The 26,513-nt window shown below is 42.1% G+C and overlaps 1 protein-coding gene and 1 long non-coding RNA gene across 6 annotated transcripts in view; one reads left to right on the forward strand and one right to left on the reverse strand.

The window, feature by feature from the left end:
- The window catches only part of ANO1 (anoctamin 1), a 153,663-nt gene extending 127,318 nt beyond the window's left edge, over positions 1-26,345 (reverse strand). For 2 of the 5 annotated variants that reach the window (XM_079963449.1, XM_079963447.1), the window contains exon 1: positions 8,573-9,261. In XM_079963449.1, the coding sequence (XP_079819575.1) occupies positions 8,573-8,618 (46 nt within the window). In that variant the 5' untranslated portion in view covers positions 8,619-9,261. Of the gene's footprint in view, positions 1-8,572; positions 9,262-26,249 lie in introns of those variants that run through there. The other 3 variants (XM_079963451.1, XM_079963450.1, XM_079963448.1) reach the window with 2 other exon arrangements.
- Positions 22,411-26,290, forward strand: LOC307216750. Its single transcript, XR_013839296.1, has 2 exons — positions 22,411-22,785; positions 22,928-26,290. It is a non-coding gene; the product is annotated as an uncharacterized lncRNA (long non-coding RNA).
- Positions 26,346-26,513: the final 168 nt, after the last annotated feature.

Consider the following 26,513-nt stretch of genomic DNA (forward strand, 5'->3'; position numbering starts at 1 on the left):
TCAAAATATATTAAGGGATTCTAAATTAAATTGTTTGTTTATGTCTTATGAAAAGGAAGGCTCTCTAGATGGCCATAACTGATGTTATGTATCAATTGAAACCAGCCAGCTAGAGAAATGAATCCACAGAGATCATGCCGATACATGTGTATCTGAGCGCACGCGCATGTACACGCAAATCTGCAAGCTGCTTAATATATGGATAATAAGGGTTATAGAACAAAAACCGCTGACAATGCTCTATTAGAATGCATCGTCATGTTTGATTTTTCGGTGTGAAATTTGCTCTTTTCAAGAGGGGAGAATTGTCTTCAGGGGCCTTGCTCATGGGCTCGACATCAAGATCTATTAGTGATAGGGCCTTCTGGGCTACGACTCCATAGTTGTGGAACTTACTCCCAAGCAGCACACACTTGGTGTTTACTTGGTAGTTAGCCACTGTGACAACAAGATGCAAGAGAAGATGTACCATTGGCCTGATCCAGCAGGCTCTTCTTATATTCTTAATGTTGATGATACCCGTTTCAATGAACATCCCATAGAAATAAATGCATTGCAGATGTATGACATTTGCATCCACACCTGCAGCCAAAATGTGGATGTTGTCTAACAGTGCAACATTACTAATAATGGAATGTAAATTCAGGTGCACATCCAAATACCCAAACTCATCCATGTTCTGCCCAAACTCATCAACTATGCATGACTGGATCATGATGAAGAAGCACGGACTTTGTTACCTTGGTGACAGGGAAGTCATTAATTCTTCTGACACCAACCCCCCCCCCCCCCGTTTCTTTTTTTTCTTTTGCAAGAGGATGGGAAATACCAAAAAGTTTTGCATTAAAAGTAAGTTCATGAAATGTATCTTACTATTTCAGAACAGCACAAATTAGAATCTGTTCTTTGCAAAGTCAGTTAAAAATAGCGGTCTATTATAACCTTTGGACGGTTTCCCCCGCCCCTTCCCATTTGTTTGTTTCCTGAAGATCAGTTTCTGAGGACCAATAAAAGCAAATATGGTGAATGAATCATATTTTTCCCCAGTTACACTAAGCCACAGTGTGCTTGTTTTCTTACATTTCCAAGATCCAGAGATAAAAACAGAAAAAAACACTTCTCTCCCTCTTCAACTTATCAATGTTTTTACTGGGCAGTTTTCCCAATGTTATTAGTGGGCCAGTTGATGCTTTCTTGTTTTTGTAATGAAGACTACTCTCCCCCCCTCACAATTCCTCACTATCATGCTCATATATTTTTTTTAGATGCTATGCCTGCACAAATCTCAAAAATATTTCTAATTCCCACACCCTAGAAGTATGTTGACCCCTCAGGTTTTTTAACTTTCCAGCTCTGCTAATAACCTACCCAGCCACAATAAGACCCCATGGTCCTAGAAACCCGGTCATCAAAAGAAGTTGGATGTTGGAAGGTTCAGGACAAACAAAAACATGTCCCTTCTTCACAGAGTACATAATTAAAGTATGGAATTTGCGTGTCAATGACCCCCAAGACACCCCTGAATAAAAACACATCATTTTTGTTTTGGTTTTTGGCATAATTTTGGTCACTACTTTATTGAATTAAAGTATGTGAGTGGTTGCTTAGGCATTGGTTAGTGACAATTTTGGGGACGGAGAGAATAAAGCTGGGTGCCAGGCTCACACCTCTCCCCAAATGCTCCCTGGGGCTCTTGCGTGGCCCTAGTCCTTTGTCACGGATACGGACAAAAGCATGGCGAGCCCCTGGATTCCTTTAACGGAATTCCCTTGCAGCAGCAGCATTGGAGGGGCAGGCACAGCCAACCACATCCCCTCCACCAACCAAAAAATTAACCAATGCTTAACCGCAACCTTACAAGTTGTGACGACTTGCTACACAGTAGGCAAACCCAAATGGCCCCAGCCAATCAGCCCAATGGTAAAATTCCTACCAGGCCCCTGCTCCAAAGCAGACGACCCCATGACAGGCATAGCAAGGTCAGCACAAACAAACCTTAATTAAAGGGAGGGTGGGCGGATAATCTGATGTGCGCAGCGAAAAGAGGAAGCTCAACAGCAACCCCATCAATCAAATAAAATTGCAACCATCAATTTTCCCCAGCAACATTGGGGGGGGGGCAATCAAATTCGTGGCCATCCAAAGTAACCCGCCCAGCAACAGAGGGTGTCATGGTTGCTTCCACTGCAACACGTGCACTCCTTGAAGGAGAACCCGCTTTGTCCCCGCAAGATGTGGTGGAAGGAGTTTAGAGGGTTTTAATGGGGATTAGACGAATGCATGGAAGATAAGGCTACCAATGCCTACTAGTCATGCTGGATATATATGCTACCTACAGGATCAGTGGCAGTAGACCTCTGAATACCAGTTGCTGGAGAGAACAAATGGAAAGCGGTGCTATTGTCCTCATGTCCTGCTTGCAGGCTGCTCACAGGCATCTGGTTGGCCACGATGAGAACAGGATGCTGAATTAGACGGGCCTTTGGTCTGATCCAGCAGGGCTCTCCTTACATTCTTGTGAAAAGTTTGATAAGAAAATATGGTAAATCCTACAGAACAAATGCAGGCAAGTTCCTCCTCAGTAGTGCTGTGTTGAACATGTATCAATCTCCATAAATGAATAGGTTATTATTTGAAATGAATATATAATGTTAATGACGTGCATGCCTGTTAGCTTCAGAGACGGGAGAGGAGGCCTAATTAAATCAAAGTGGTTATTAGTCTCTTGTCACTATTGATTAATTATTAGCACAAGATACTTCATCACTTTAATTTGCAATGGAAATAGGTATGGCGTTACCAAGTGCAGAAATGGGGGAAATGGAGATAAAACTACAGGCTTGGTCTTGAAAGCTCTAATCCAGAACTGGCATATCATTATTTTGGCCCAGGAAATATCCCAATACAGTGGTACCTTGGGTTACATATGCTTCAGGTTACATACACTTCAGGTTACAGACTCTGCTAACACAGAAATATTACCTTGGGTTAAGAACTTTGCTTCAGGATGAGAACAGAAATTGTGCTCCGGTGGCGCGGTGGCAGCAGGAGGCCCCATTAGCTAAAGTGGTGCTTCAGGTTAAGAACAGTTTCAGTTTAAGAACGGACCTCCGGAACGAATTACGTACTTAACCCGAGGTACCACTGTATAGAGTAAGGTAGGGGGAAAGAATGTGATGCCTTCAAGGACTGTTCACCATGAACCAAAAGAGCATTCTGCTTTCAACAGATCCTATACCAAACCTTTCAAAGCTGAGGTAGGTCATACCACTTCAGACTGAAGGTACAGTTAATTGAAGTTCCTCCACATTTGAAAAAAACAACCCAGACATCTGCACACAGAAAACTAGAAAACCAGGGAGAAGGTTAGGCAAGGGCTCTTTTCCCAAGTGCAGCACAGTTAATATATCTTCCTATATACATACAAATGTAAGGTGTGATCATGCTCTGCAGTTTGAATAGCCAAGCTACTAGGCAGCTATGGCAAGTGCCGCATAAGGAACAGCAGAAAGCCCTACGTGAGTTATTTAATGAAGGCGGGGGGCGTGCTGTGAAGTGACTCTACCTCTTCATTAAACATGCGTGCAGTGAGGTTTAACGGGGTGTGTGGTTCAAGGAAAAAATAGGTTTAAATGAGAATTCCCTGGATGGCAAGATCCAGGTTTGGGGCAAGTACTCTTTGGTGAGAGAACCTCAGCAGTGTTTTAAAATCACAAAATATATAGCAAAATAAAGAGCGGGAGAGCTTTAAAATATATGTGCCCTTGAGAGTTCCAAAACTATCCTCTTAAAAACTTTATTTCCAAAGTTTTTCTGTTCTTCCGGCACAGGAAAAGGACTACACATTTGGTAAGTTAAAAAATGATTTACTTACAAACTCTTCAAAGGTTAAGTTCATGTACTTTTCCATACATTAGTCAGAAATGTTTCACAGGCAGCAAAACTTAGTTTAGTTCCAAAGTGGTGAAGGTTCCAAAATTATTGGTATAGGGACTGAATAGTGGCTTGTAAGAGCCATGCGGTTTGAGCTTGGGAGAAAACAATAGGTCTGATTACATAGTTCCTCATGGTGAGGTAAGCCTGGCAGGACAGCTTACTCTATGGTCTTAACCCTTCATACATTAATTAGACTTAAGTTTGTTAGTGATATGAGACTGGCTATCCCATGAGAGGTAGGCGGGATTGGCGAGCAGAGTAGGCAGCAGTGACAGCCCTTAATACATATAACACACGAACATTCCAATATGTCAGCTCATATTTGCAGTATGAAACGGTTACAGCCCAGGCACAAAGGAGATTTAGGCGACCCTCCCTCGCACCCACTGCCACACACTGAAAGAACATGTGAAGGAGCCTGTGGGATTTAGCCCCACCTTCTACTACCAGCATGAGCCATGTCCACACCCATACTGTCAGTATCTTCTGCTGGCGTGAGAGCTCCTCCACATGAGTAAGGATCTTGGACCAATCAGCAAGACCACTATGTGCCGACATCTGTGCAAGCAATGCATGAATGGCGAGGAGCGTGGCCACTGTGCATGGCAGTGGTGTGACTAGCCCACATGAAACCCACAAATTCTTCTTACATGTTATTTCAGAGCTCTGAGGCTGCCATCTGAAACTCCTTATAGATTTTCCTCACCAAAGAACTAGGCTAGTATGGAGCTCCACATGCAGAAGTAGAGTTCTCAGTGGCTGAAAGGGAAGAAAGAGAATGAGGGCACCCCTTTCCTTCCCCCAATATAAGTAAATAACTGCTAGGGGAAATGCTGTATCTGGGAACACTGCAGCAGCTGGAAGTTTGTGTCCCAGCCAGCTCTGTCTTTAGCATATGCGCCACTGACAAAGTCGAAAGTCCTTTAGTGAAACAGTAGGTATACATTTCGGCAATACCTAGGTATATATGTATTTTGTTTTTCTAGTTTGATCAAAATTATTTATTATTTCATAACAGGTAGATAGTTAAGAGCTTCGGCAGCGGTCACCTGGCAACCCCCAGAATTCACCCCGCACCCCTTGCACCCCCCGGTAAAGATGGCCCTGGTCCCAGCATTCATGGAAATGCAATATATGGGCCCTTGCTCCACAAGTACCTTATCCATCTCAATGATGGTCATTTGACTAGGTTTATTAACAGCCTTGGAGAACACTGCAGTAGACCAGCTTCTCTTCTTCATCTGCGCACGTCTGCAGACGTAGCGAGAGGAGCATGAGGCTCCTCATGCTGCCCATCTCACCTAGTCCCATGAAAAGTCAGTGGGGCTTTTAAAAAGTCTTAGAATTACCGTCCTGCAATAACATCCTCTGTATACCAATTGGTGGGACAACGCAGTTCCCATAGAAACAAAACAATGTTTTATTAATGCTGCCCGTTTCAAAGCTGACTCTGCCCTGCCACCACTTGGTGGTTCACACAAACTCAAGCTCAAGATTCGGGGGGTGGGGGTGGGAACCAAAACAAAAGGGAAGTCAACAAAAGCCACTGCTGGAATTATCATTACCGCCTGCCTCATAGGACAACATGTCTGAGTCTGAAGGTCCATGACAGAGCAGGCAATCAGTCATCTCATTCACTCTTTCCCTTAATGAAACCACAAACTCACAAAGGAGAATGCCAATGACTCGGAGGGAGGAGCTGACTGTATTCCGAAATCCTGTCCCTTTAAGAAATCTGAGTAGCCCAGAAAAAAATCCACAAGATGCAACTTCTCTCTTCCTAGTAATGGAGTAAAAGGAAAAGAGCTGCTGACCAGCACCTGTTAGATACCAGGCTCTTCAAGGCTTTTAATGGGCAGCAGAACTGCTGCACATTTCAGATTAAAGGTCTCCCTAGAAGGCAGTCAAAAGTAGCCACAGTCAAAAGTAGCCAATGACTTAGTAGAAAATCAGGGACCATGTCATTATTTATATTGGTCTGATGCACTTGGGGGAAATGGCCCCAGAGGCATTTGTTGCTTGCAAGGTTTGAAACAAAATACTGTACAGTTAGCTGCTTTCTTATTTTTGCTTACTTTTGGAAGAGCAAAAATTACCCTTCTGCATACTAATTCTGGCTACCCAGATAACAAGCAAGTTATGCAGTTCAAATAAAAGGAAATCTAGTGCTAGAATTATGGTTGGGCAAGTTTGTTTGCCTTTGATGGTGTGCACTAAGTCTCCCCAACCCAGTTTCCCTCTATCTTTGCCAAATCCCAGGTTTGCTGTAGCCATCGAAGAACAGGAGCTTAAAGGAGGCAGCAGCTGCTGCTGCACAATAAAGGCCAGGGCTTCTTTACTCCCAGTATAATTAAAATATAGAGGTAATAACAAAACATTGGGTTGGATCAAGATTTAGTCATGCTTAGACTAGACCCACTAAAATCAATGAGACACTGAAATGACTTCATTTCAGTGAGTTGAGCCTAAGCATGACAAAGTCTGGATCTAAGCCATTACTTAGAATTTCTAAATATTTTAAGAGAAGCAGAGCTTTAGAGAATAAGAGTGATAGCCTGACCTAGCTCTATTAGTCCAAAGGTGAATAAAGCGTACAAATTTCTTAAGATTTTAGTGTAGTCCAGTAATAAGAATACATGCCACGATACCTGTATAATAGGCACTGATATATAACCTATCATGAAGGAATATTAGTAGCCCTTTAAAAATGCACACGCATATAATTAGTTTTATCTCATCAACAACCTCCCATGGCAGTATGTTCCACAGATTAACTGTATGTATACAGTTCTGACTTTGATTCTCTGATGAACAGAAGAAATAATGAAACATTTGCAGAGACATTTTGATACTGAAATCAGTGTATGATGGATTTGCATGATATATATCTTATCTAATTATTCATGTATCTATAGATCTGTGGATATACATGCAGATAGGCAATTTACCAAAAGAGAAAGAAAATGCAAATAACATCTGCAGGCAGATCTATATGGACACTAGCCTTTAATTTTATCAGGTAGATGCCAAGTCTAGTGCTTAACGATAAGTTAAATACCTGTTCCTTACTTGCTCATTCTCTAGTGGAGAGCTATGTACCACAAACAAATAACATGCCCCATGAGTAATGATTGTTCAGTACATTTATCAACTGACCCTTCAAACTGATTAATTAACCTATGATAGCCAGTTTCCTGTGTGTTGCCTGATCTTTTCTGATTTAAAAGCTCTCCTTCATGTTGAACCTTAGTATGAAGCTAGCCTTCTCTTCTATACAGATATGTTAGCGGTGAATACTTAATATCGAGCGAATAAGCAGTATTTTGGTATACAGCTCAGCAGATTCATATCAGGCTAATTTCCTAAGTGTTCCTTCCTCCGCCCCCAGCTCCCCCCAGCCTCAGACACTCTGGCTGGTGAGAAATTTGATGAACACTTTGGGCTGAACTCCAGTTCAATATCTGGCTGTTTTAATAAGCAGCTTCAGGATACTGCTACTTCATGGGAATTTAAAGAAGGGAGTAGAGAGAAGGGCTCCCTATACTATTCTTAGAAGCAAACAGTCAGATTTGGCAACTTGATTACAAAGCATGGAATTTATAAACTGTGCCATTCTAAAATTACTTCATTTGTATACAGTTCAGTTGGACGGTCATGTGTTGCAACATATTCCAGTTTAACAGCGCAGTTCTGTAACACCCACAAAATCAAAAGGAAAATTGAGCCACACAGTGGATGCTGGTTATGTCATGTGTTGTCCAGCAACTGGAACTTGTATAGGAAATGGTCACTGAAAGATGTGCATTAAAAATGTGTATGCATCCAACATGCCCTTGATTTATTTTTAAGGGGAAACTGGAGAAACTTCCAAACCCTCTTCTTCAAACTATTCCACTTTAAATGTCTAGCGATGCTTCACAGCTGTGTTAACACAGAAGCATTTTGCCTTCCCATGGGTCAATGAAATTTCCACACTACTGACTCCTTTAAGAAGTTACCAATCTATATTATACCAGGTACCACACTCACAACAAGTGTCATTGATAGCTTCCACAAAAACCTTTCTGGACCTCATCAAGTTGCACACATACTCAAGACAGAACAATTGTAAAGAAAACTCGAACACAGCTCCTTAAAACATTAAACGCTACCCCAAACACTAAGAATCCCACTTCACAATCACCCCAAAAGTAAATACCATGACAATACCATATGAGCAACACCAATGTAGCTTCTTCCATTTATATTGATAACATTGTGCATTTCGCTTTGCAAGTTGCATTATATACATTTCAGCAATTAATCTGTATCTTTCTGCACCCACAGAAAGACATTCTGATGAAAACGTTGTTTCTTCCGCAGCTCAAAAGTACTGTACGACAGAAACAACGGTTTCCAAACCTAGTCAGGGATAATAAACACAGATGAGCTCCTACATCCGTGCTTGCCTTTATTTTAAAAGAAAAGGCGGCTAGTGCTTTTATCTTAGCAGGACTGTCAGTCATTTCCCATTTATTACGAAGGTCCTTCCTCCTCAATGGGAGGGCAGAGAGAGCTTTAGAAATAATTTCCAATGCCACCCCTGAGGTCCAAGCTCGGTGCGGATCCTTCCCCATTCCAACTCCAGCACACTTACATGACTCGCGGGGAATTCTGTGAAGATCAATGCCATCCGTCTCCATTTCTGAGCCAAGTCTGGGAGGCTGAGCCTGGCGAAAGAAATGCTTGGCGGAATCTTTTCCTTCTCTCCCCTGAGGAGTTTCATTCAAGGAGGCAACCCAACTATTGCTGCAGCAGCCCCGTCTGGGGAGCAGCAAGCATACTTGTCCAAGTAGCAGCAGCTCCTACTTAGCCCGACCCATGCTCTTTCATCACGGCAGGGATGCCACCAACCGAAAGCAGCCTCAGCAAAGCAAAAGAGCGGCGCGTGGCGTGTTGCACTGAGGAAGCGTCCCACCTTGGCCGCAGAAATTCCCCCACCTCAGGGGAGGGGAAAAAACCACACCACACACACAAAACCTCGCTCGCTGCTTTCCCGGGCACGCACAAAAGTCAAGGGTGCAACCTTTGCCTGGCGCACAGAGCTCCGGCACTCATGCTGATCCCGGGGTTTGAGGAACTCCCTGGCAAAGGGAGAGGCGGGCAGAGGCACCGACTTTAAAATAGCAACGCCGCTTGGTCTCCCAGCCGGGCTCTCCCCGCTCTTGCCGCCGCCGAGACCAAAGGCAGCGGGAAAGAGGCAGCCCGCCACGTGACTCCTGCCGGCGAGGAAGAGCAGCAGCGCCGGGCGAGCGCCAAGCTGGAGGTGGAAGCGGCGGGGCTGCTGCCTTTTTCCCCGGCCAGGGGCGCGAGGAGCGCTTCTTATAGGACGCTCGCCAAGGCCAGCGTCGCGAACTCTTTGCTTAAGACGGGAGGGCGGGAAAGGGAAGGGTGGAGGCGGCGGCGGCTCCAGCCGGAGTTTCCATTATCACCCAAGCCCAGCCTTAACGGCCTCCAGCCACCACCTAGGCTGGACGCGTGGAGTTGGGCGGTTGGACAACGCCTTTTGGTGACTTTGGATCGCCTTCGCCTGCGTCACTTGCGCATGGCGTGGGGGAGCGCAGGGCCTGTTTTCTGTGTCAAGGCTGTTCGCATTTCCATGGAGAACCAGCGAGGATAGAAAGGGCTGCTTCTAAGGGTGCCGCTCACCCACCCTATGCCAGTGCTTGATGTGGGAAATGAATGCTTAGGAATGGGGTCCTAATTCTGTGGGGGGAGAGACAGGCACACCCCTCAGTTGCAACTTAAGAGGCACCTTGAAGACTGAATATATATACTGTATACACACACACACACGTTTTTTATGTGCCTGCACCTCAGCCATCATGCGTTGCTCCATAGTTAAGAATGACAGTCTCTTGTCTCACATTCCTTTTTATTCTGCTGTTCTGCATGTCTTTTTTCTCCTCTGCCTGCTTTTCTGTGTTGACTTACTCAAATGTTCTGGGCAGGAGCCTGGCATCAGTATTGGTCAGACGTATGCCAGGGACCCAGCATGGCGCACCATAGCTAACACCCACCTGCACACTTAACTGGGTGAGCCCTTAAAACAAACAAAAATCCCAGAGAATGCCAGGTAGCTGCATTGTGCAAAGGAGTATTCTGGAAAAACAAAAGGGGTATGCACATAGTTACCCTGTTCCGTACTGCAAGATGTAATGGTGGCTTCCAGTATGGAGGATTAGGTTATCAGTGGGTATTAGCACAGTGCCTGTGTCTGCCTCTACAGTTGAAGTCATTTGAAACTGAATGCCAGTTGATGGAAGTCACCAGTGGGAAGAGTGACATTGCACAGGGGCCCTCCTTGCAGACTTCCCGGAAACATCGGATTGGACATTGTGAAAGCAGGAGATACTGGGCTAGTAGGGCCTTTGTTCTGATTCATCCGGCTCCTTCTTATGTGCTTATAAGTACGTGAGGGAAGAAGCCATCTTTTTATTCCTTTCCCCAGTGACCCTGATGACGTGCTGCCATTTGGAGTAACTTCCCACACTCTGCAGCCACCCACCATCCTGTCAGCACCACCAAAACTGCTGCTTATCTCATATAGCCTAGTAACTAAAATTCAGTAACTAAAATAAAAAAACAGGGTGGGGTGGAATCCCAGCTCCTATTAGAACTTCCCCCAGGTGGTGTTACACATAGTTCTACAAGGGTGATGCTATCTCGTAGCTTCCTTGTAAAACACTCGAAGGCCTAGAGCAGAGTAATTTGAACAGAGACAAGATCCCATCTAGAGCTACCTATTTCCATCTATGTTAGTTTGGCTCAATCACTTCCTCAGCTACAGAGCAATGTGCTTTGGCAGAAATCTCAGATGCAGTTTCGGATGCCAGTGTCAGGCTGTTTTCATGCTCAAGCACTAACTCAGAGGTGTAGGAAACTGAAGCAGGAGGATTCTCTCCATTGACAACACACAGAATCACACTATAGACAGATACTGTATGGACGTTGCAAGCATCCCACTTTGTAGTGTGAACCGCTATAGAGAGTGAAGCCCTCTTGAGGTGTTTTAGACTAACAAAACATGGGAAGGGGCCAGCAAAGACACATTAGTTCCACATACACACCTGTTTCCATTTCAGTCACATTTGCGAGTGCCTTTTGGGTTCCTTGCACGCTTTAGACTTCATTGGACCATCCAGCTCAATATCCTTTGCATTGATTGAAACAGCTTTCCAGGTTCTCGGGCAGAGGACATTTCCAGCCCTAGCTGAAGATGCCAGGGATTGGACCTGGGATGAGTTCTGCTGCTGGGCAGCTTCTGCTGTTAGAGGTGTGGGAGGAACACCAGCCACTTTTTCTTTTTCAGAATAAGAGGCTGTGGAGGGGCCTCATGTGGATCGTAAATGGCACATGAAGTAGGAAGCTGAAGTCTCTCCTCCTTGTGCTATTTTCCTCCCCAAAATGTCCACCCCAGCAACCGTTGCCCCTACAGCAGGGTGGGGTGGCACTGCTCACCTGAGCTGTCAGTCGCAACGCTGCTGCTTTATTTCACAATTCTGCAGCTCCATAGAAATCTGGGATATGTGGATTTATATCTCCTGACTCCCCGCATCCCTTAAATGGAATCTCCTATAATTTATGGAGATTCACTCTTCTGAAATACCAAATGTTTCAAATAATGGTTACTCTTCAAAATGCGTGATCTATGATGATCCTACCACTCACTGTTTTTCTCCTACTGGAGTTGGAACACAGTGAACTTAGAGGTCTTGGGGGGTGGGGGGAATGAGGCATCTCCTGTATCGAGTTTCATAGACAAGACATTGTAAGGCAGTGTGGGAAATATTATCAATTTACGGCTCCTCCAGATGACCTGCTTATTCAGCATTCAACCTGATTATTATTTTTTTGCACAAAATTTACTTGGTTGTCAGACTATGTCCGGTCTTTTTTTTTTTTTCACTGAGTAGTCATTCTTATTTGTTTAAAGGGGTGAGTGGTTACATAACAGTGAGTGTTTATTCTGTATTCATCCTGATTTGTGTGCTTGCACCTAGCAGGGTATTTAGACATCTTCCCATTCTTCATTTGTTCATCCCACACTTTTATTTTTCATTTCCCTGTCACTTTCCAAACTGCAATCAGCCCCCTTTAAAAAAAAAGTTGATTTGTTACACTGGGGCAATAAATCTAATTCCATAAGCCCAAATTTCTGGTATGTACTTGAATCCCTCCTGCAAACTGCTGACAGTCTAGAGACACTTGCCTATGGAGCAGGAATGCTGCAAGAGCTTTTAAACCAAGCATTCAACTAATTCAAAATCCATATTGCTTTTGCCACAAGCTGAGCAATATTCCACTGAATAGTCTTACATTGCACATTTGCATTTTGTCCTTCCTCCAAGGAGTTGAGTGTGGCATATATGGGTTTTACCTCACTTTATCAAAGCAATAAAAAGAATCAAATAGTTGTATATAAAAAATAGCAAATGGCTGTGTAGAGACCTGTATTGTGTCTCTACATAGTGCTTTGTTGGGGTGCAGCTTTCACAATGAAAATGAGGGACCTGAATCTTAATACTGTTTGGATAGTGTGTTTTATAAAGGGAGTAGACTTGCATCCAAACCCAGTTTAAAATGACTGAAACAGACTCTCAGCTTCAACTGGGAATAAAGGATGCTGTCTTTTTCTACACTGTTATGCCATCACAACAGATCTGTGAGGTACCGTAGATTAGACTGAGAGACGGTGGCTTGCCCAAGATGAGCCGGTGAACTTTATGGTGCTGTTGTGTGTTTGTGTTGAACCCCAGACCATGTCTGTTTCTTTACCGCTCCACACTGGCATCCCGGTCTGTACCTATCTCAAATATGTGTCCTAAGCACAGACCTGGTTTTCTTCATTCTTTTCCCTCACTGCAGGGAATTGCTAATTTCTAACTGAAATATGAAAGGCTCTTCTGCGGATGCCAAGAAGAGACTCCCCCACCCGAGCTTGGCTGCAAGAACATTAAAGGAAGGTTGATGGCGCCTTCTTGTGTATCCATAAAACTTGGCGAGTGACATCCACAGATAAATATAATAAATTCAGCCAAGTCTACCTTAAACAAAGCAGTTTGCAGGGGGGAACTGACCTTGGGCATTTGAGCAACAGTGCCCCTGAATGATAGCAGCAGCTGACATGTGCAGGGAGGATTCCTCTTTAAAGGTCACTAACATACTTTGCCAGCAGGCTGCAGGAGAACAGGCAGCTACTGGAGACCACAGGCTTCTAGCCCAGGAGGGGAAAGAGGTGGGCTTTGAGACCACATCCTCCCCAAGGGAAGGGAACTGAGAGATCCTGTGTGCATGCTGCCACTAAGGACTGTTGGGTGAAAGATAATTAAGAGGTCTTGTTAAGAGGGTTCATCTTGGTATCTGCAAAGTGAAATGCCACTTAGAAATAGATCATTTATTTATCGATATTGATTTTTTTTATGACTGTGCATTTAGATGAAATGTAAATTCTTTCTGTCTTCACCCCCTCTCTCCCCTGCCCATGTCATTGTGTTTATTTAATCCTCTATCTAGCCCAAGTTTGATTATTTTCTCAACCGTATCAGTTTTCATAAATAGCTGAGCCACTTTGCAGGAGGTCTTATTATTTATAAACACATTAGCAGTTCTTGAGCTCAAGATCTAGCCAGAATGTTAGAAACGTTCTCACACACAGGATTTGCTAACACAGTGTCATGTGATGCAGTGAGGCATTGCTGGCCAGGTTATAAACCTCCAGTGGTCCTCTTGCCAGGGATCCATCTGCTTGGAAATCAGGGCATTCAAAAAGCATTTGGAGAGATCTAAAGTAGTTTCTACCAGCAGTACAGAAGCCAAACAAGCAAGTTTTAAAGTGTGCTTCTCTTATAGTAATTCAGAACTAGCATTTCGAAACTGCATGTGATGTAATCGTCTGCAGGTAAGCAGAGTGGCATAAAAAGATGTCCAGAGAAGAAAGTGAAAACACCACAGGTTGATGTCAACCCCCATAAACATCCTGTCCATGGATGACGATTGGCTACAGCTGGAGTAAGGCAACTATGGTGTAATAGAACGTTTAGTATGTCTAACTGCACTCCGGAAATTTTTCTTTTTTCAGCCACATATCAGCGGTCTAAAAGACCAATGGTCTTGCTCAATTTTTTTAAATTTTGCAATGAACTACAAGCCTTAACATTCCCAGGGCATTTCTTAATTATTTGGGCTGCCACAGAGTAGATCTTTCTACTTAAGAATATTTTAGTTCCTTTCCCCTCTCCAGTTTCTACAGCTGCTACAACTGTGTAGATTTCAAAGCAAATCGTATCACACAATTGAGAAAAGCTACTAAACATCATGCAAACGTGATCGTATTTGAACTGTAAGGGGAAACCCTTGCTTTGTCTTAGCCTTAGAACAAGGATGTTCTGTTGTTACCACATCTTAAAGTATACCATGTATAGTATTACTACTAGCATAGTTTCAGTCTTCTCCTTTACCTTTCCCCTTCACATACTGCTTTAGGTGGTTGGTGAAGGCCTGGATCTTTTAAGAAAATCCTTCCATTCATTAAGTCATCTTTCACGGTCTTAGTTTTCTGTTACTGTTGTGATGCTGGCATTGGATATTGTTAATTTATTGATTTCCGTATGTACTGAATATCCATTTTAGTGATTCAGCTTGGTTTCCCCCCCTGCTTTCATTACTCTCTGTTGGCTGTCTTGAATCTCCTTGGAAAAATAGGTGGTTCAGCTGAGGCACAGGTTTACCACCACTGTGAGAAATGGGCCAAAGCAGGGGCCGTTAGAAGCTAGTATCATAATTAGCATTAGAAAGACTTGGCATAAATTTCTGATTGCCACTGCTGGCACTGTTAATTCTATTTTGAAAGAAAGGTCTTGAGTGGTCTTACGTTCACTTTTAAGTTTGATTCACTTTGCTTTCATGTTCACAGTGGTATTTAAAACAATCTTTTTCAAAAGGAATTTGATAGTTGACATGATTGCATATAAAAGACTGTTCCTATAAATATATAAATCATGGTCATTTTAAAATATGGGCTTTTTCGAACAAAATGTAATCCTCAAAGACTTAGCAAAAAAGTAAAATGAGCTTGGGTTTATTTTTAATACCCATTATTCAGTTCATTGTAACTTTTATGGTTCACTGTGCAAATATGGATTTAGATAACTTTGAAAAATGCACATTATTTACTTTATTAGAGCCACAGTACAGTATGTGATGTTCTAGATTTGTGATAAATTGAAGCCTAGTGTTGCTGCATTTTACTCCTTCATATGTGAGCGGAGGCAAAATCATGACCTCTGTACCAAAGAGAATGAATGACCTTTGTCCTAACTTCATGCTTGATGAAGAGGCACGGCAGGTGCAATATGATGTTCAGTAGATAAAAATATTTTGGGAAGGATATTTCATATTATTTTGATATGGTTAAAAAGTTCATAAGTTGTTTTTTTTTAGATCTTAATAACTTTCAAAAAAATAATTGCACTGGCAAAGCAAAACGTCACAGAAACTAACTGCAGTACCTACATTCTGTGACTTGGAGGGCAACCTGTGGCCTTCATGTTGCCCTTTTCCAATTTCATATGGGTGACAGAGGGGGAAAATTAGGTAACTAAAAGAGAGAAGTGGGTAGGAGGTGGGGAAAGAAAAAGAAGGTGATCGCTCACTTTTGGCTTGGACTCCACCTCTAGTTTGTGCCCCCTGTCGGATTACCTCCTAGGGAATGCAGCCCATAAGAGGAAAAAAAGGGTGCCTGCCCCTGTCCTATGGGGAAGTTGTGTGCAGTTCCTAAGTTCCATGATCAGTATTCTTCTCACAGAAAAAGATTGACCCCTTCCCATGGCGCACTTCTGAAAATCTGCTTCAGAAGATTAGGAGATCTTCCAGAAAAAGCACAGGGGACTACCACAAAGAGGGCGAATTAGCAAAAATCAGGCTCACTTGCAAGAAGCAGAATTGTCCTTTCCAGTCACACAGGGCACCACAGAGTATCATAAAGGAGTCCCCAATCCTTACAGCACGGGTAAAGTTGGAGAACTGTGAACCAGCCTTAACAGCAGACTGCTGGAAGTCCTATATAAACTGTTCTGAACATTCTAAGGGTCTAGACTGGTTATTGTCCTGAATCATGTTATTCATAGATGGCTGGTGCTTACCATAAATAACCACCTAAAAGGGTTAGAAAATGAAATGACATTGTATAGCATAGCATGGTTTGGTATATTTCTGGAGTACTCTTTTTAAAAAACCATGGAGGGTCTATGCACAATAGACTTATGAAGAAATATATAAACAAATTTAATTCATTTCCCAGCCTAATATATAACAGCTGTAGGATGTTTTAGAAGAAAATGAATCTTCCAAGTAGACACACTGCATCTATAGTACTGCAAAAGAAAGAGTTGTGTAAATCACCAGAACATGTGTCTTTATCAGAAACCTAGTCCTTCCAAATCACCCCCTTTCTGCTTTTCTGACACAGGCTTTTTGATAATTACATTGTTTTAAAACTGCCTTTGAAACATTTCATTTGCAGTGTAAGATTTGTTTTATGGGCAAAAATGAGTAATAAACCCAACACCACTAAAAAGAACATCAGTGTTCTGGATTAATGGGTACAATGTGAAATGCTGATAACATTCCAACAAGAGTTCTGGAAAACAACACTACAGGTACAAGAAGGGGCAAGTATTATTATAATTGTTTCTGAAAAAGGCACTTAATTGACACTGAACTTTGTATGACACAAAATCAAACTCATTCATTCTGGAAAGTGCTTCACCTATTTATTATATATCAGGCTAGTTCCACAAAATGGTTCTGTTCTACCAAGGTTTTTTGTGCCGACAGGAGTTTAGAACCTAAGCCATAATTTTAGCTACAGACGCACCATGTTTTAGAGTAGCCTGCCTCCTTTTACCTTCCATCTAGGCAAAGTGATGGTCTGTTAATTCAGACAGCACACCAAACTATCTTCTGGTTTTGTATTCTGGTCTGCTGATGGATCACAAACAATGTTTTTTTTCATTCAGACCTCACACTAAACCATAGTTTAGCTTCCTTTAAACCATGGTTTAAAGGTGTCTGACTTGAGCCAGCATCTTGAGGCAGCCATACAGCAATATATTACTGATAGATTGAGTATATAAGCCACAGACCTAGGATGGGAGACTTTCTGGAGTCCAAGGGTCATGTTCCCTCATGGGCAACCTTCCTGGAGCCACACATCAATGGTGAGCATGGCAAAAGCAGATGAGGCCAGGCACACACCACACTCCTCCCCCCAGGCAAGCAAGAAGTATTATCCCAGTTCAAGGACTCATTCCAGCTAGGTAAAATTAGAGGAGGTGGGCACTTAGCAGGATAAGTAAGGATTGTGATCTGTGTGTGCAGCCTGGACAGAGCCCCAAGGGCTGGCTAGAGAGTCCTGGAGGGCCACATTTGGAAAGCAGGCCTGAGGTTCCTCACCCCTGCTACAGACATCATACAAGGTTTTGGAGACTGTTTGGAGACGGTGCATACTACATGACAAAGCGCTATCCCTTGACATTGCACCAATACTCCTAGCATCAAGAAAGAAAGAAAGAAAGAAAGGCATATTCTCAGTCTGATGACCCAAAAGCATTAAAGCATGATTACCCTTCTGTCTTCAATGAGGCCTGGCAGATTGAGAGGGGGGAGGTTGCAGTGAGGTGATATATGTTTGCCTACCCAAAATTAGTCTGCTCTCAAGATGCAGTTGAGGCAGCCTTTACTGATGTGTCAGTTCCCAGCCCAGTTGGCTTGTGTATGTGGAATTGCTTGGGGAGGGGAGGCAGTGCACCTTGTCCTTATCCTCAGGTGGCAAAATGTATTGGGCAAGCCCTAAATGTAAGTACTATGATGCAAGATGGTTTAGAAAGCCTTTCTGTGAGTCACACTCACAGGTTGTAATCAGTCCTAGCAATCTGTGGTTTAGATAGTATTCTAAAGAAAAGGTTTCTGATTTTTAGTAGAATCATGCCCAATGTAAATAATAATAATAAAAACCACCCACCACAGGAATAACCACAGGAAGCACAGTGACTCTAGACACTACTGAGTCATAGTCTCTTAGATCCCTCCTTGATTCCAGGGAAGAATCTTTAGCCCACCCTAAGCTGCACTGGCTCATTAGGTGAAAACAATCCTATTTCCTGCAGTTGCCACCCACGTTCATGCCCTTGTTCTTGCATTTCTATATCCAAAAGTTAGATAGCTGATATGGTAAAGCAGAAGGTGTGCATGTAAGAAGGGTAGGGGGGATATAATTCCCAAACTAGTACATGTATGATAAACGTCCTTCTTACGGTGTATTTTTCAAAGAATGCCACTGCCTCTCCTGCCCAAAACTTATACTTACTTTCAGTTTATACAGAAATGGATAGTAGAATCATAAAACTGTAGATTTGGAAAGGATGTTGATGGTCATCTGCTCCAACTCCCTGCAATGCAGGATCTCAACTAAAGCATCCATGACAGATGGCCATTCAACCTCTGCATAAAAACCTCCAACAAAGGGCTGCTCTCTGGATTGTTGAAACCCTTCTTAGCACAACCTGACCCTACATATCCCTCGGAATCTGTGATTGCTAGCCAGAAAGTGCATATAACAAGAGGTATGTGTACATAGGAGGCTTCCTGTGTACCCACATTATCTTCTCGAACCAGAGTAAGAGCCTCCATTTCCACCCCAAACAAGGCACAATGTGCTAACAATATGTGCCGATTTTGGCATGAATCCACAGCACTGGATGAAGGGGCAATGTGGGATGATACAGCATGGACCACAAAAGTCGGATGCTTATTTAATACCTCCCCCCCCCAACAAGGAACAGTTCATGCAGATGCACTACTTGGCAGTAAATTGATACAGTCAAGAAAGGTTATTGGAACAGCTATTAGTGTTTTATTGATTTGCTAGCACAATACATATTTTATGTCCACATTTTCTCTCTCTCTCTTCTCTCCTTACATTGTTCCAGTGAGCTCAGAAGGGACTATTTGTGCACCAGGACTCAGTGAGGGCATGTGTCTCAATCTGGACCTCAATAAAAAACACATTACAAAAAGTGCAGCAATGTATTACAAAAACCGTTCCTGAGGTATCAAATATTTGGATTTCTTTTTAATAGAAATGTAAAGTTGACTATTAGGTGTTACAGTACTGCTCTCTGCCTGGAGGCAAAATCTTCTGTAAGCAAATGCTGCTAATAGATGTGATTCAATCCCAGAAGACTGCCATATACGGAGCAAGTCAGATGGTCGCAGGGAGAGTCCATGGCAGAGAAGCTGCCATGGCAGAGAAGCTGCCACTTTTTAAGCCCATCAGGCTCATGTTGGCAAGGGCAGAAAGTTTGTATCTGTGGTACTTCTCCTCCTTCCTTTTTTTGGTACTTGGTTGTCCTGTTTTATTTACCTTCCCATTGGTTTCAGTGAATTGATTTATTTTTTTCAACATTGGGGGAACAAGATCCTGTGGATCAAAGCTCTTCCCATGTCACACACCCCTTTTTATTCCCTGCCATAATCAGAGGACCAACATCAAAGCAGTGATGGTGCTGGAGCATGGCTAATGATCAGGGATGATGGAAACTCTGAACCAGTAGTAACTGGAGTGCCACATATCCCCAGCTGTAGGACCAGATCTGTGTAGGCCACAGCGCGGTTTATTAATAAACACTCAGGTGCTTTGAGAAAATGAACCATGACATCTTCTTCAGGAGAGGATGGAAATCTTGCAACTCAGTCACCAGCTGCTTTCACATTCTTTCACATGATTATCTTACAAATGATGCACCTGCCTACTTTACTGAACTTTGCATTTCCCGATGTATCCATTTTTGATGCCTCAGGAGTATATAAAATTTGTGGCAAACATTTGGTAGAACTGGTCTGCAGAGTGTCATATAAATTGCTTCAGAATTAATATAGCTCAACTTTCATTTTTTAAAAAAGTTTTAGAATTTTAGCCTTCTGGTTTTCAGCTCTTGATTCTAGCTTCTGGTCATCAAGTTAAATATATATTTCTTTATTCAGAAACACAGTCATTTCATTAAATAAATTATGACCCTATAGTGCCAATTTAACTCACCTCATATTGATTGTATGCAAAAAAAAAAAAAAAAGGACTTCCTTTGAAAGTCTTGGAGAATTCTTTCACAGACGAACATAATTATTTGAATGGTTATGCAGTCTGGCTCTCAAGATTTTGACTTTAAATACTATCCTTTACAATAGCTGCCCCATCTATCAATTTGCCTGACTATAATACTTATACTCCACCTTTCCATTATTAAAAAAAACAACAACTTTAAGCAGTCTGCAATTACTGAGGCTGACCCACCCATGGGACAAGGTGAGGCAACTGCCTCAGGGGGCAAGATCCAGAGGGGCAGCAGATCTGACCTCTAAAGAATGCATCTGTTGCTACTACGGTGACAGCAATAGCTGTGGTGCTCTTCTTGGAAGCCATATCTGCCACCTCGGCAATGCCCCTGATTCAGAGAAGGCCCTTTCTCCCCCGCAACAACCTTTGATACCTACTTCAGTTATCAGGTAAGGTTGACTTGATTCTCACCATGTTTCTGATGTAGATTTTCACTCACCCCTTCTTCCCTGGTGGGGGAAAATGCCATTTTGTGGTTCGCCTCAGGTGCCAAAATGTGGCCCTGACAATTACATTCTATAAAATCACAGAGTCAAATAAACTGGGTGGCAATATCAGAAATCAACATCTTTCATAAAAATTGTGAACAAATTAAAACCTTGGACAGATATTCAAAAGAGAATATTTTTGGAGAGAGTATTCCACGATCAGGACACTACCAAGAAGGAGGCTGAATCCCTGGTCACCACCATCGTGCTCTCCAAGGGCAAAGATAACCCATTAGAGCAAGGCTTCTGAATGAGCAGGATCATGGAGGAAAAATCTTGCTCTTTTACCCTTAGAGCAGGGGCAGCCAATGTGCTACCCTCCAGATATTTGTTGGGCTACAACTCCCATCATCCCTGACCATTGGCCACCTCAGCTGAGGCGGATGGGAGTTGTATTCCTACAATATCTAGAAGCACTAGGTTGATTACCCCTGATTTAGAGAGGGTACTGGTAAATATGAGGCCTTCTGAGTCCTATCCATCCACCCACTGGAGATTGACAGCTCCGTCTGCTTGCCAATATTTTATTTTTTTTACTTCACCTTGTTTCATTAAGTGCCAAACCACACATTATGTGGAAGACCCATACTAGATTTCCCTGATGTTGTCAATTTTACTTTAAAGGTGCCAGGGGACTGAGGCTGCCAATTTAATCAAGGCACTGCCACAGAGGTGTTATTTAACTCTTTCTCTCCATAATATGTTCCCAGTCTAATGTCCTCCTACAGCTTTTGTTAGTTCCATAGAGGAACAAATAGGGGTACCCGAATCCCATCCCCCCAAAACCTAATGGCAGTTTGCACAGGGGTGATGCATATCAGGAAAACAGTACCAAGAGGAGATTTAAAATGTGTATGTTAACACACAGTGACTTCAAATGGCTTGGGTGTCATGCACTCAGAGGTCATAGAAATGGGCTCTAAAGTATTCAGACTTCAGGTCAGATTTTCTGTAGCCATTTACTTTGAAAACATTCTGTTCACCTAGATTATTTTCTTTCTTAATAAGAATATAAATAAGAAATAATAAAATGTGATCTTAAGAGAATCATCTGTCTCGAACATTTCAAGATGATATAAACTCCTTTCAGCAAAATATATGCTCAGATGTATTACTTATTACCAGTTCGTGGAGCCTTAAACAACAGCTAAATATGATGCATTATTTTAAACACAAGGGGGCACTAAAAAGCTAATCCTTCTCAATAGTATTAGAAAATGCTTCACTGATCCTCAAACATCTCCGAAAATGAGTGTGAGTGTTACATCAAAAGTGGTGGCATATCATGGACCTTTTTCACCAATTTGGTATAAACTGCTGGAAAAGCCACCTTGTGTGGCACATTTAAATGAAACAGTTTCTCTTGTAATGGCCAATTGGCTGAGCAATAAACTTGGAAGTCTTGGACTGATTATTTTTATTATGAGGGAGGATTTCCACTCCAGCAGTTTTCCTGGTAAAAGAGAAAGTTTGTATCCCCCAAAGTCAGCATGGAGATTCGCTTGCCATCCAAAACCCAGCCCAGAGTTATCTTTAAGCCATGAGACGATGTGTGCATAGTTATACACTAGATTGAAGACGTTGCATTCACAGTTATAGTACAACAGCAACACCACAGAGCTTAACATTTAATGCCTCTGTGTGGAATAAATTGCCCCAAGCAATTTTGCACATCCTGGGCACGCTCCAGCAAAAATTAGTCATTGCTCCTTCCCTTTGAAAGTGAAGGGATGGGAGTGAGTCACCAGACTAACTTAATTCCTATTAAATCGGACTTAGTGATGATTGACTTTAGCTGGATTGTACCTACTACATATTGCATATTCTATGCAGCAGTAATGTTTGGCGCTCCTGGACAGGAGGAAGAGGAAGGCTGGGGGGACTGGCTGTTGCACACAGTCTGGTGAACCCTCCCAACTATCTCTCTAGCACTGCCATCTGCTTAAGAGGCAAAGCCACACCAAGATACCAGGTAAGAATCTATGTGTGCACTCTTTAGACTTAACTTGTGTCACACTTGCCCCAAACTCTGACCACCATAGGCATATAGAGTGCTATGAGTGTTGGGGCAGGAGCACGTACATGTTCTTTTTCGAAACCTCAAAAAAGAAGAAGAGACCTCTTCTCTTTGGAGCAGCAACAACTGAGGTAAGGGAAAGAGGTGGATCGGTGCTTTCAACTGTACTCAGTTAATAAGGGAATATTCCCAGGGAGTGGAGGAAGGGGGGTGGAAATAAGGAAGAAAATAAGCGCCAATGAAACTGACAATTATTTCCCCTTACCTTTTCAGTTTCACCAGAAATGGAGGGGGAGATGGAAATAGCAGTGGTGAAACTGACATGTATACACACACACACACACACACACACCCAGAACGAGTGGGTGGAGTCATTCCTGGATGTGTCTGGAAAAACTGCTGGGCGGAGAGCAAAAAATGAGCTTCCTTAACAGAAGACACACATAATTGAAGAACCTTAATCTGATTCCTGCATGGTCATCAGTTGATTTAAAAATCTGACACAAGCACATTTATAGCTATTTCTAGCAGTTTGGAAGCGATAGGGCCCCTCTAGACGGCCTGTTCATTCATCCTGATTTGCTTGCACAAAGTTTACTAGATTATAGCCAGTCTTTATTGAGCATTTGTTCTAATTTGTTTGTGGGATGGTTATATGACAATAGGCATTTGCCCTGCATTCATCGTGATTTGCTTGCAGAGCGTTTATACGTCTTCTTGTTGGCCACTCATTCATCCACACACTTCCGTTGCATTTCTCTGCCACTTTCCAAACCACAAAATGTCAAATCTTTTTTAAAAGTGGGTTTCTTGCTCTAGGACAACAGCACCCTTTACTCCACTTGCAACTGTGCATGCGAAATGTTCTGCTGATACACTTGAATCCCTTCTGCAAAACTGTGAGAGTCTGATGGTGCCCTTAGTCCTTTGCATAACACATGCCCCAGCGGTACTTTGATTTTACCCTCATCATCCCAATCTTTCTTTCTCATCCTGTGAAAGTTTGTAAAGTTACACATGGAAGTGTCTATAATATCAATTTTTATTTCCAGTACAGTGGTACCTCAGAAGTCGAACGGAATCCATTCCAGAAGTCCGTTCAACTTCCAAAAAGTTCAGAAACCAAGGTGTGGCTTCCGATTGGCTGCAGGAAGCTCCTGCAGCCAATCAGAAGCCGTGGAAGCCACATCGGACGTTCGGGTTCCAAAGAATGTTCGCAAACCAGAACAATCACTTCCTGGGTTACAGGGTTTGGGAGCCAAAACGTTCTATTTGCAAGGTGTTTGGGATCCAAGGTACAACTGTATTTCTAATGCAAGATATGCTATCTGAAAAAGTGCAGTATTTAAATGAAATGACAAGGCTATCTTTTTTTTTGCAGGCGGTGAACTGCTTTAAAACTGTTGTTTGGTGTTTGCATGTTTTGCACTTATCACATGGGACTTGTAATATTTCCCTTCAACCATATCCTGTTATCTTTGGCATTTTTTTAAATGCAGGATTCCTTATTAAAATTCTCAAGATAGCTGTCTGTCAAGCCCTCTGGCTGATTTTGCACACGGAAATGGAATAAGACCTCTCCCCTGGATCAGACACAGGAAACCTTTGATTCTCTAAATGCTGTTGAAGTGCAGTCTCATTGACCCTAACCATTGGCCATGCTGGCTAGGATGGAAGGGAGTTTTAGTTCCGCAACATCTGGAGGGTGTTCATCTGCCCTAGATAAACACCTGTTCTTTTTTTTTCAAAAAACCTCTTTTGCCACGTAGGTTTGAAACAAGATACTTCTGTGTGTATTTGTGGTTATCGGTGGAGTGCAAAGCACTGTAACTACCCCCAAATTTGTCAGGTACATCTCAGGTGTTCCATATTGAATGGCTAAATCAATTTTATCACTGATTCCACTCCTAATTCTATATGCCATAGGTTATTAGGTACACCTAGAAGGGAGATTGAATTTGCCACCGTGGAAATAGTCATGAAATCCTAAACTACCAACATTTTGAATTCTGAAAACCTGCCAAAAGCGAGAGGAATTACATACAGAGGTGGTGTAGAAAGTCACTTTAGCTTTTAAAAGATTCAACACATTCCAAACCATTTCTCTTCCATTCCAGATGTTTTATTTCTACCTTCAGCTTTTTCAAAGCAAAATGAGATTTTATTCCTTGCTGTTTCTCTAAATCCTTGCTTATATTGCTGACTATATTTTGTTAGAGCATCTTGGGTTACTTAAACTACATTACAATGTTTATACATATGTATTGCACAGGATTTCATAGACCACTCAGGCAGGGTTCTTTGCATATATAAAGTCGGTTTCATAGCTGCAGAGTCACTTCAAGACAAGATTTCCTCCCCACCCCACAGCCCAGGGATTGTCATTTAATAGCAAGAGTGCGTGCCCAGAAAAGGCTAACACAACTGTTCCCCATAGTTTGGGATCACCACAGACATCCCTTGAAAAGTTCTGACATAAAATATGCACCACACATTTAATGCACATTTAAAGAATCCTGGGAATTGTAACTTTCCCCACAGAGTATATTTAATTTAATTTAATTTAAAGCACAAAGTCATGTGCTTTAAATGTGCATTTGTTGTGCTTTAACTGTATGGTGGATCTGCCAGAAAGAAGCTCCTTCTCATAGTAGCCAGAGGAAAAAATCGTGCTTTGCTGAATGTTGTCTTCGTTCAGAGTTCTTAAAAGGGGCAGAAGTGTTTTTCTTTTCAAAATATGGTCACTGTTATTCAAGTTTAGGAGTAAGCTTGCTATCTTTACCAGGGAGATAGCCATGCGGCAGCATGATTCAGAAAAGAAAAACAGTAATCCGAGGACTTTAGCAATTCCTTACATTTAAAGAAAAAGGCCCTTGGTATTTAATTATATCTATTTTTCACAGAGCATTGATTAGTTCTACTAAAATAATCTGGGTGTCATCTGAATAGCCATACGACTAAATAACCTTGTGCTTAATAATACCAGTTTTAAAAGAGGACTATAGTATGTTAGTTTTAAAGGTGCTTTTGTAGAGAACGTAAATATACAATAAGCCATTCCTACTAGCCCAAACAGTTATCACGTCCATGATCTGTCATTCAGTTTCCTTCATTTTCCAACCAAACTCGTTTTGCTATCTGGATTAAAATAAAACAGTACAGCAAAATAATCATTTGCCTAAGAAACCCTGCAAAAACTGTTTCAAATCCAGTATCTTCTTTCTTCAGACAGAGCTCTCCAGTTCATGGTGTTAGGCTCTTATCTATATTATGTTGTTCTAATGCATTTCTTTCATTCAACTGACACTTGGAACTTCCAATGATGTCAACTGAACCTTTCATCTTCAAAGAACAATTTTGTACTAAAGCATGTTGTTAGTATAATTTTACCAGTAAATGAATTGTGATTTTACATATGGAAGTTAACTGTGTGTAGCCATCAATATTTTCAGGTGATGTTAATATTAAAAGACATTCCTATTGATAAAATGTACATAGAAATTATGAAACTGACTTTAACCTCCCCACCCCCTTCAACAAAAACATAAATAAACTTGCAGTCATTGAAGATATTACAATGGAGCAGTTGTCTTACCTGTTAACAAGTGAGTGTAATACATTTTTCAGAAAGGGCAAGTTTGCTTTCTGTCTTAGTACTCCTCTCTGATAGTAGACTGTTCCAGAAATGAAAGACAAAAATGGAATTGCATCAGAAAACATGAAGGTAATTAAGGTGTGGCTCAGAGGTTTTTGGTTTTTTTAAAAAAGTGGCTTTGTAAGTTTTGAACGACTTTCAATTAATGTTCAGTGACATTTGTAAATAAGTTTCACCTGATTTGCACAAGCTGCCCAACCACGC

The sequence above is a fragment of the Podarcis cretensis genome (genome assembly GCF_951804945.1).
Source record: "Podarcis cretensis genome assembly, chromosome: 1".
NCBI lineage: Eukaryota > Metazoa > Chordata > Lepidosauria > Squamata > Lacertidae > Podarcis > Podarcis cretensis.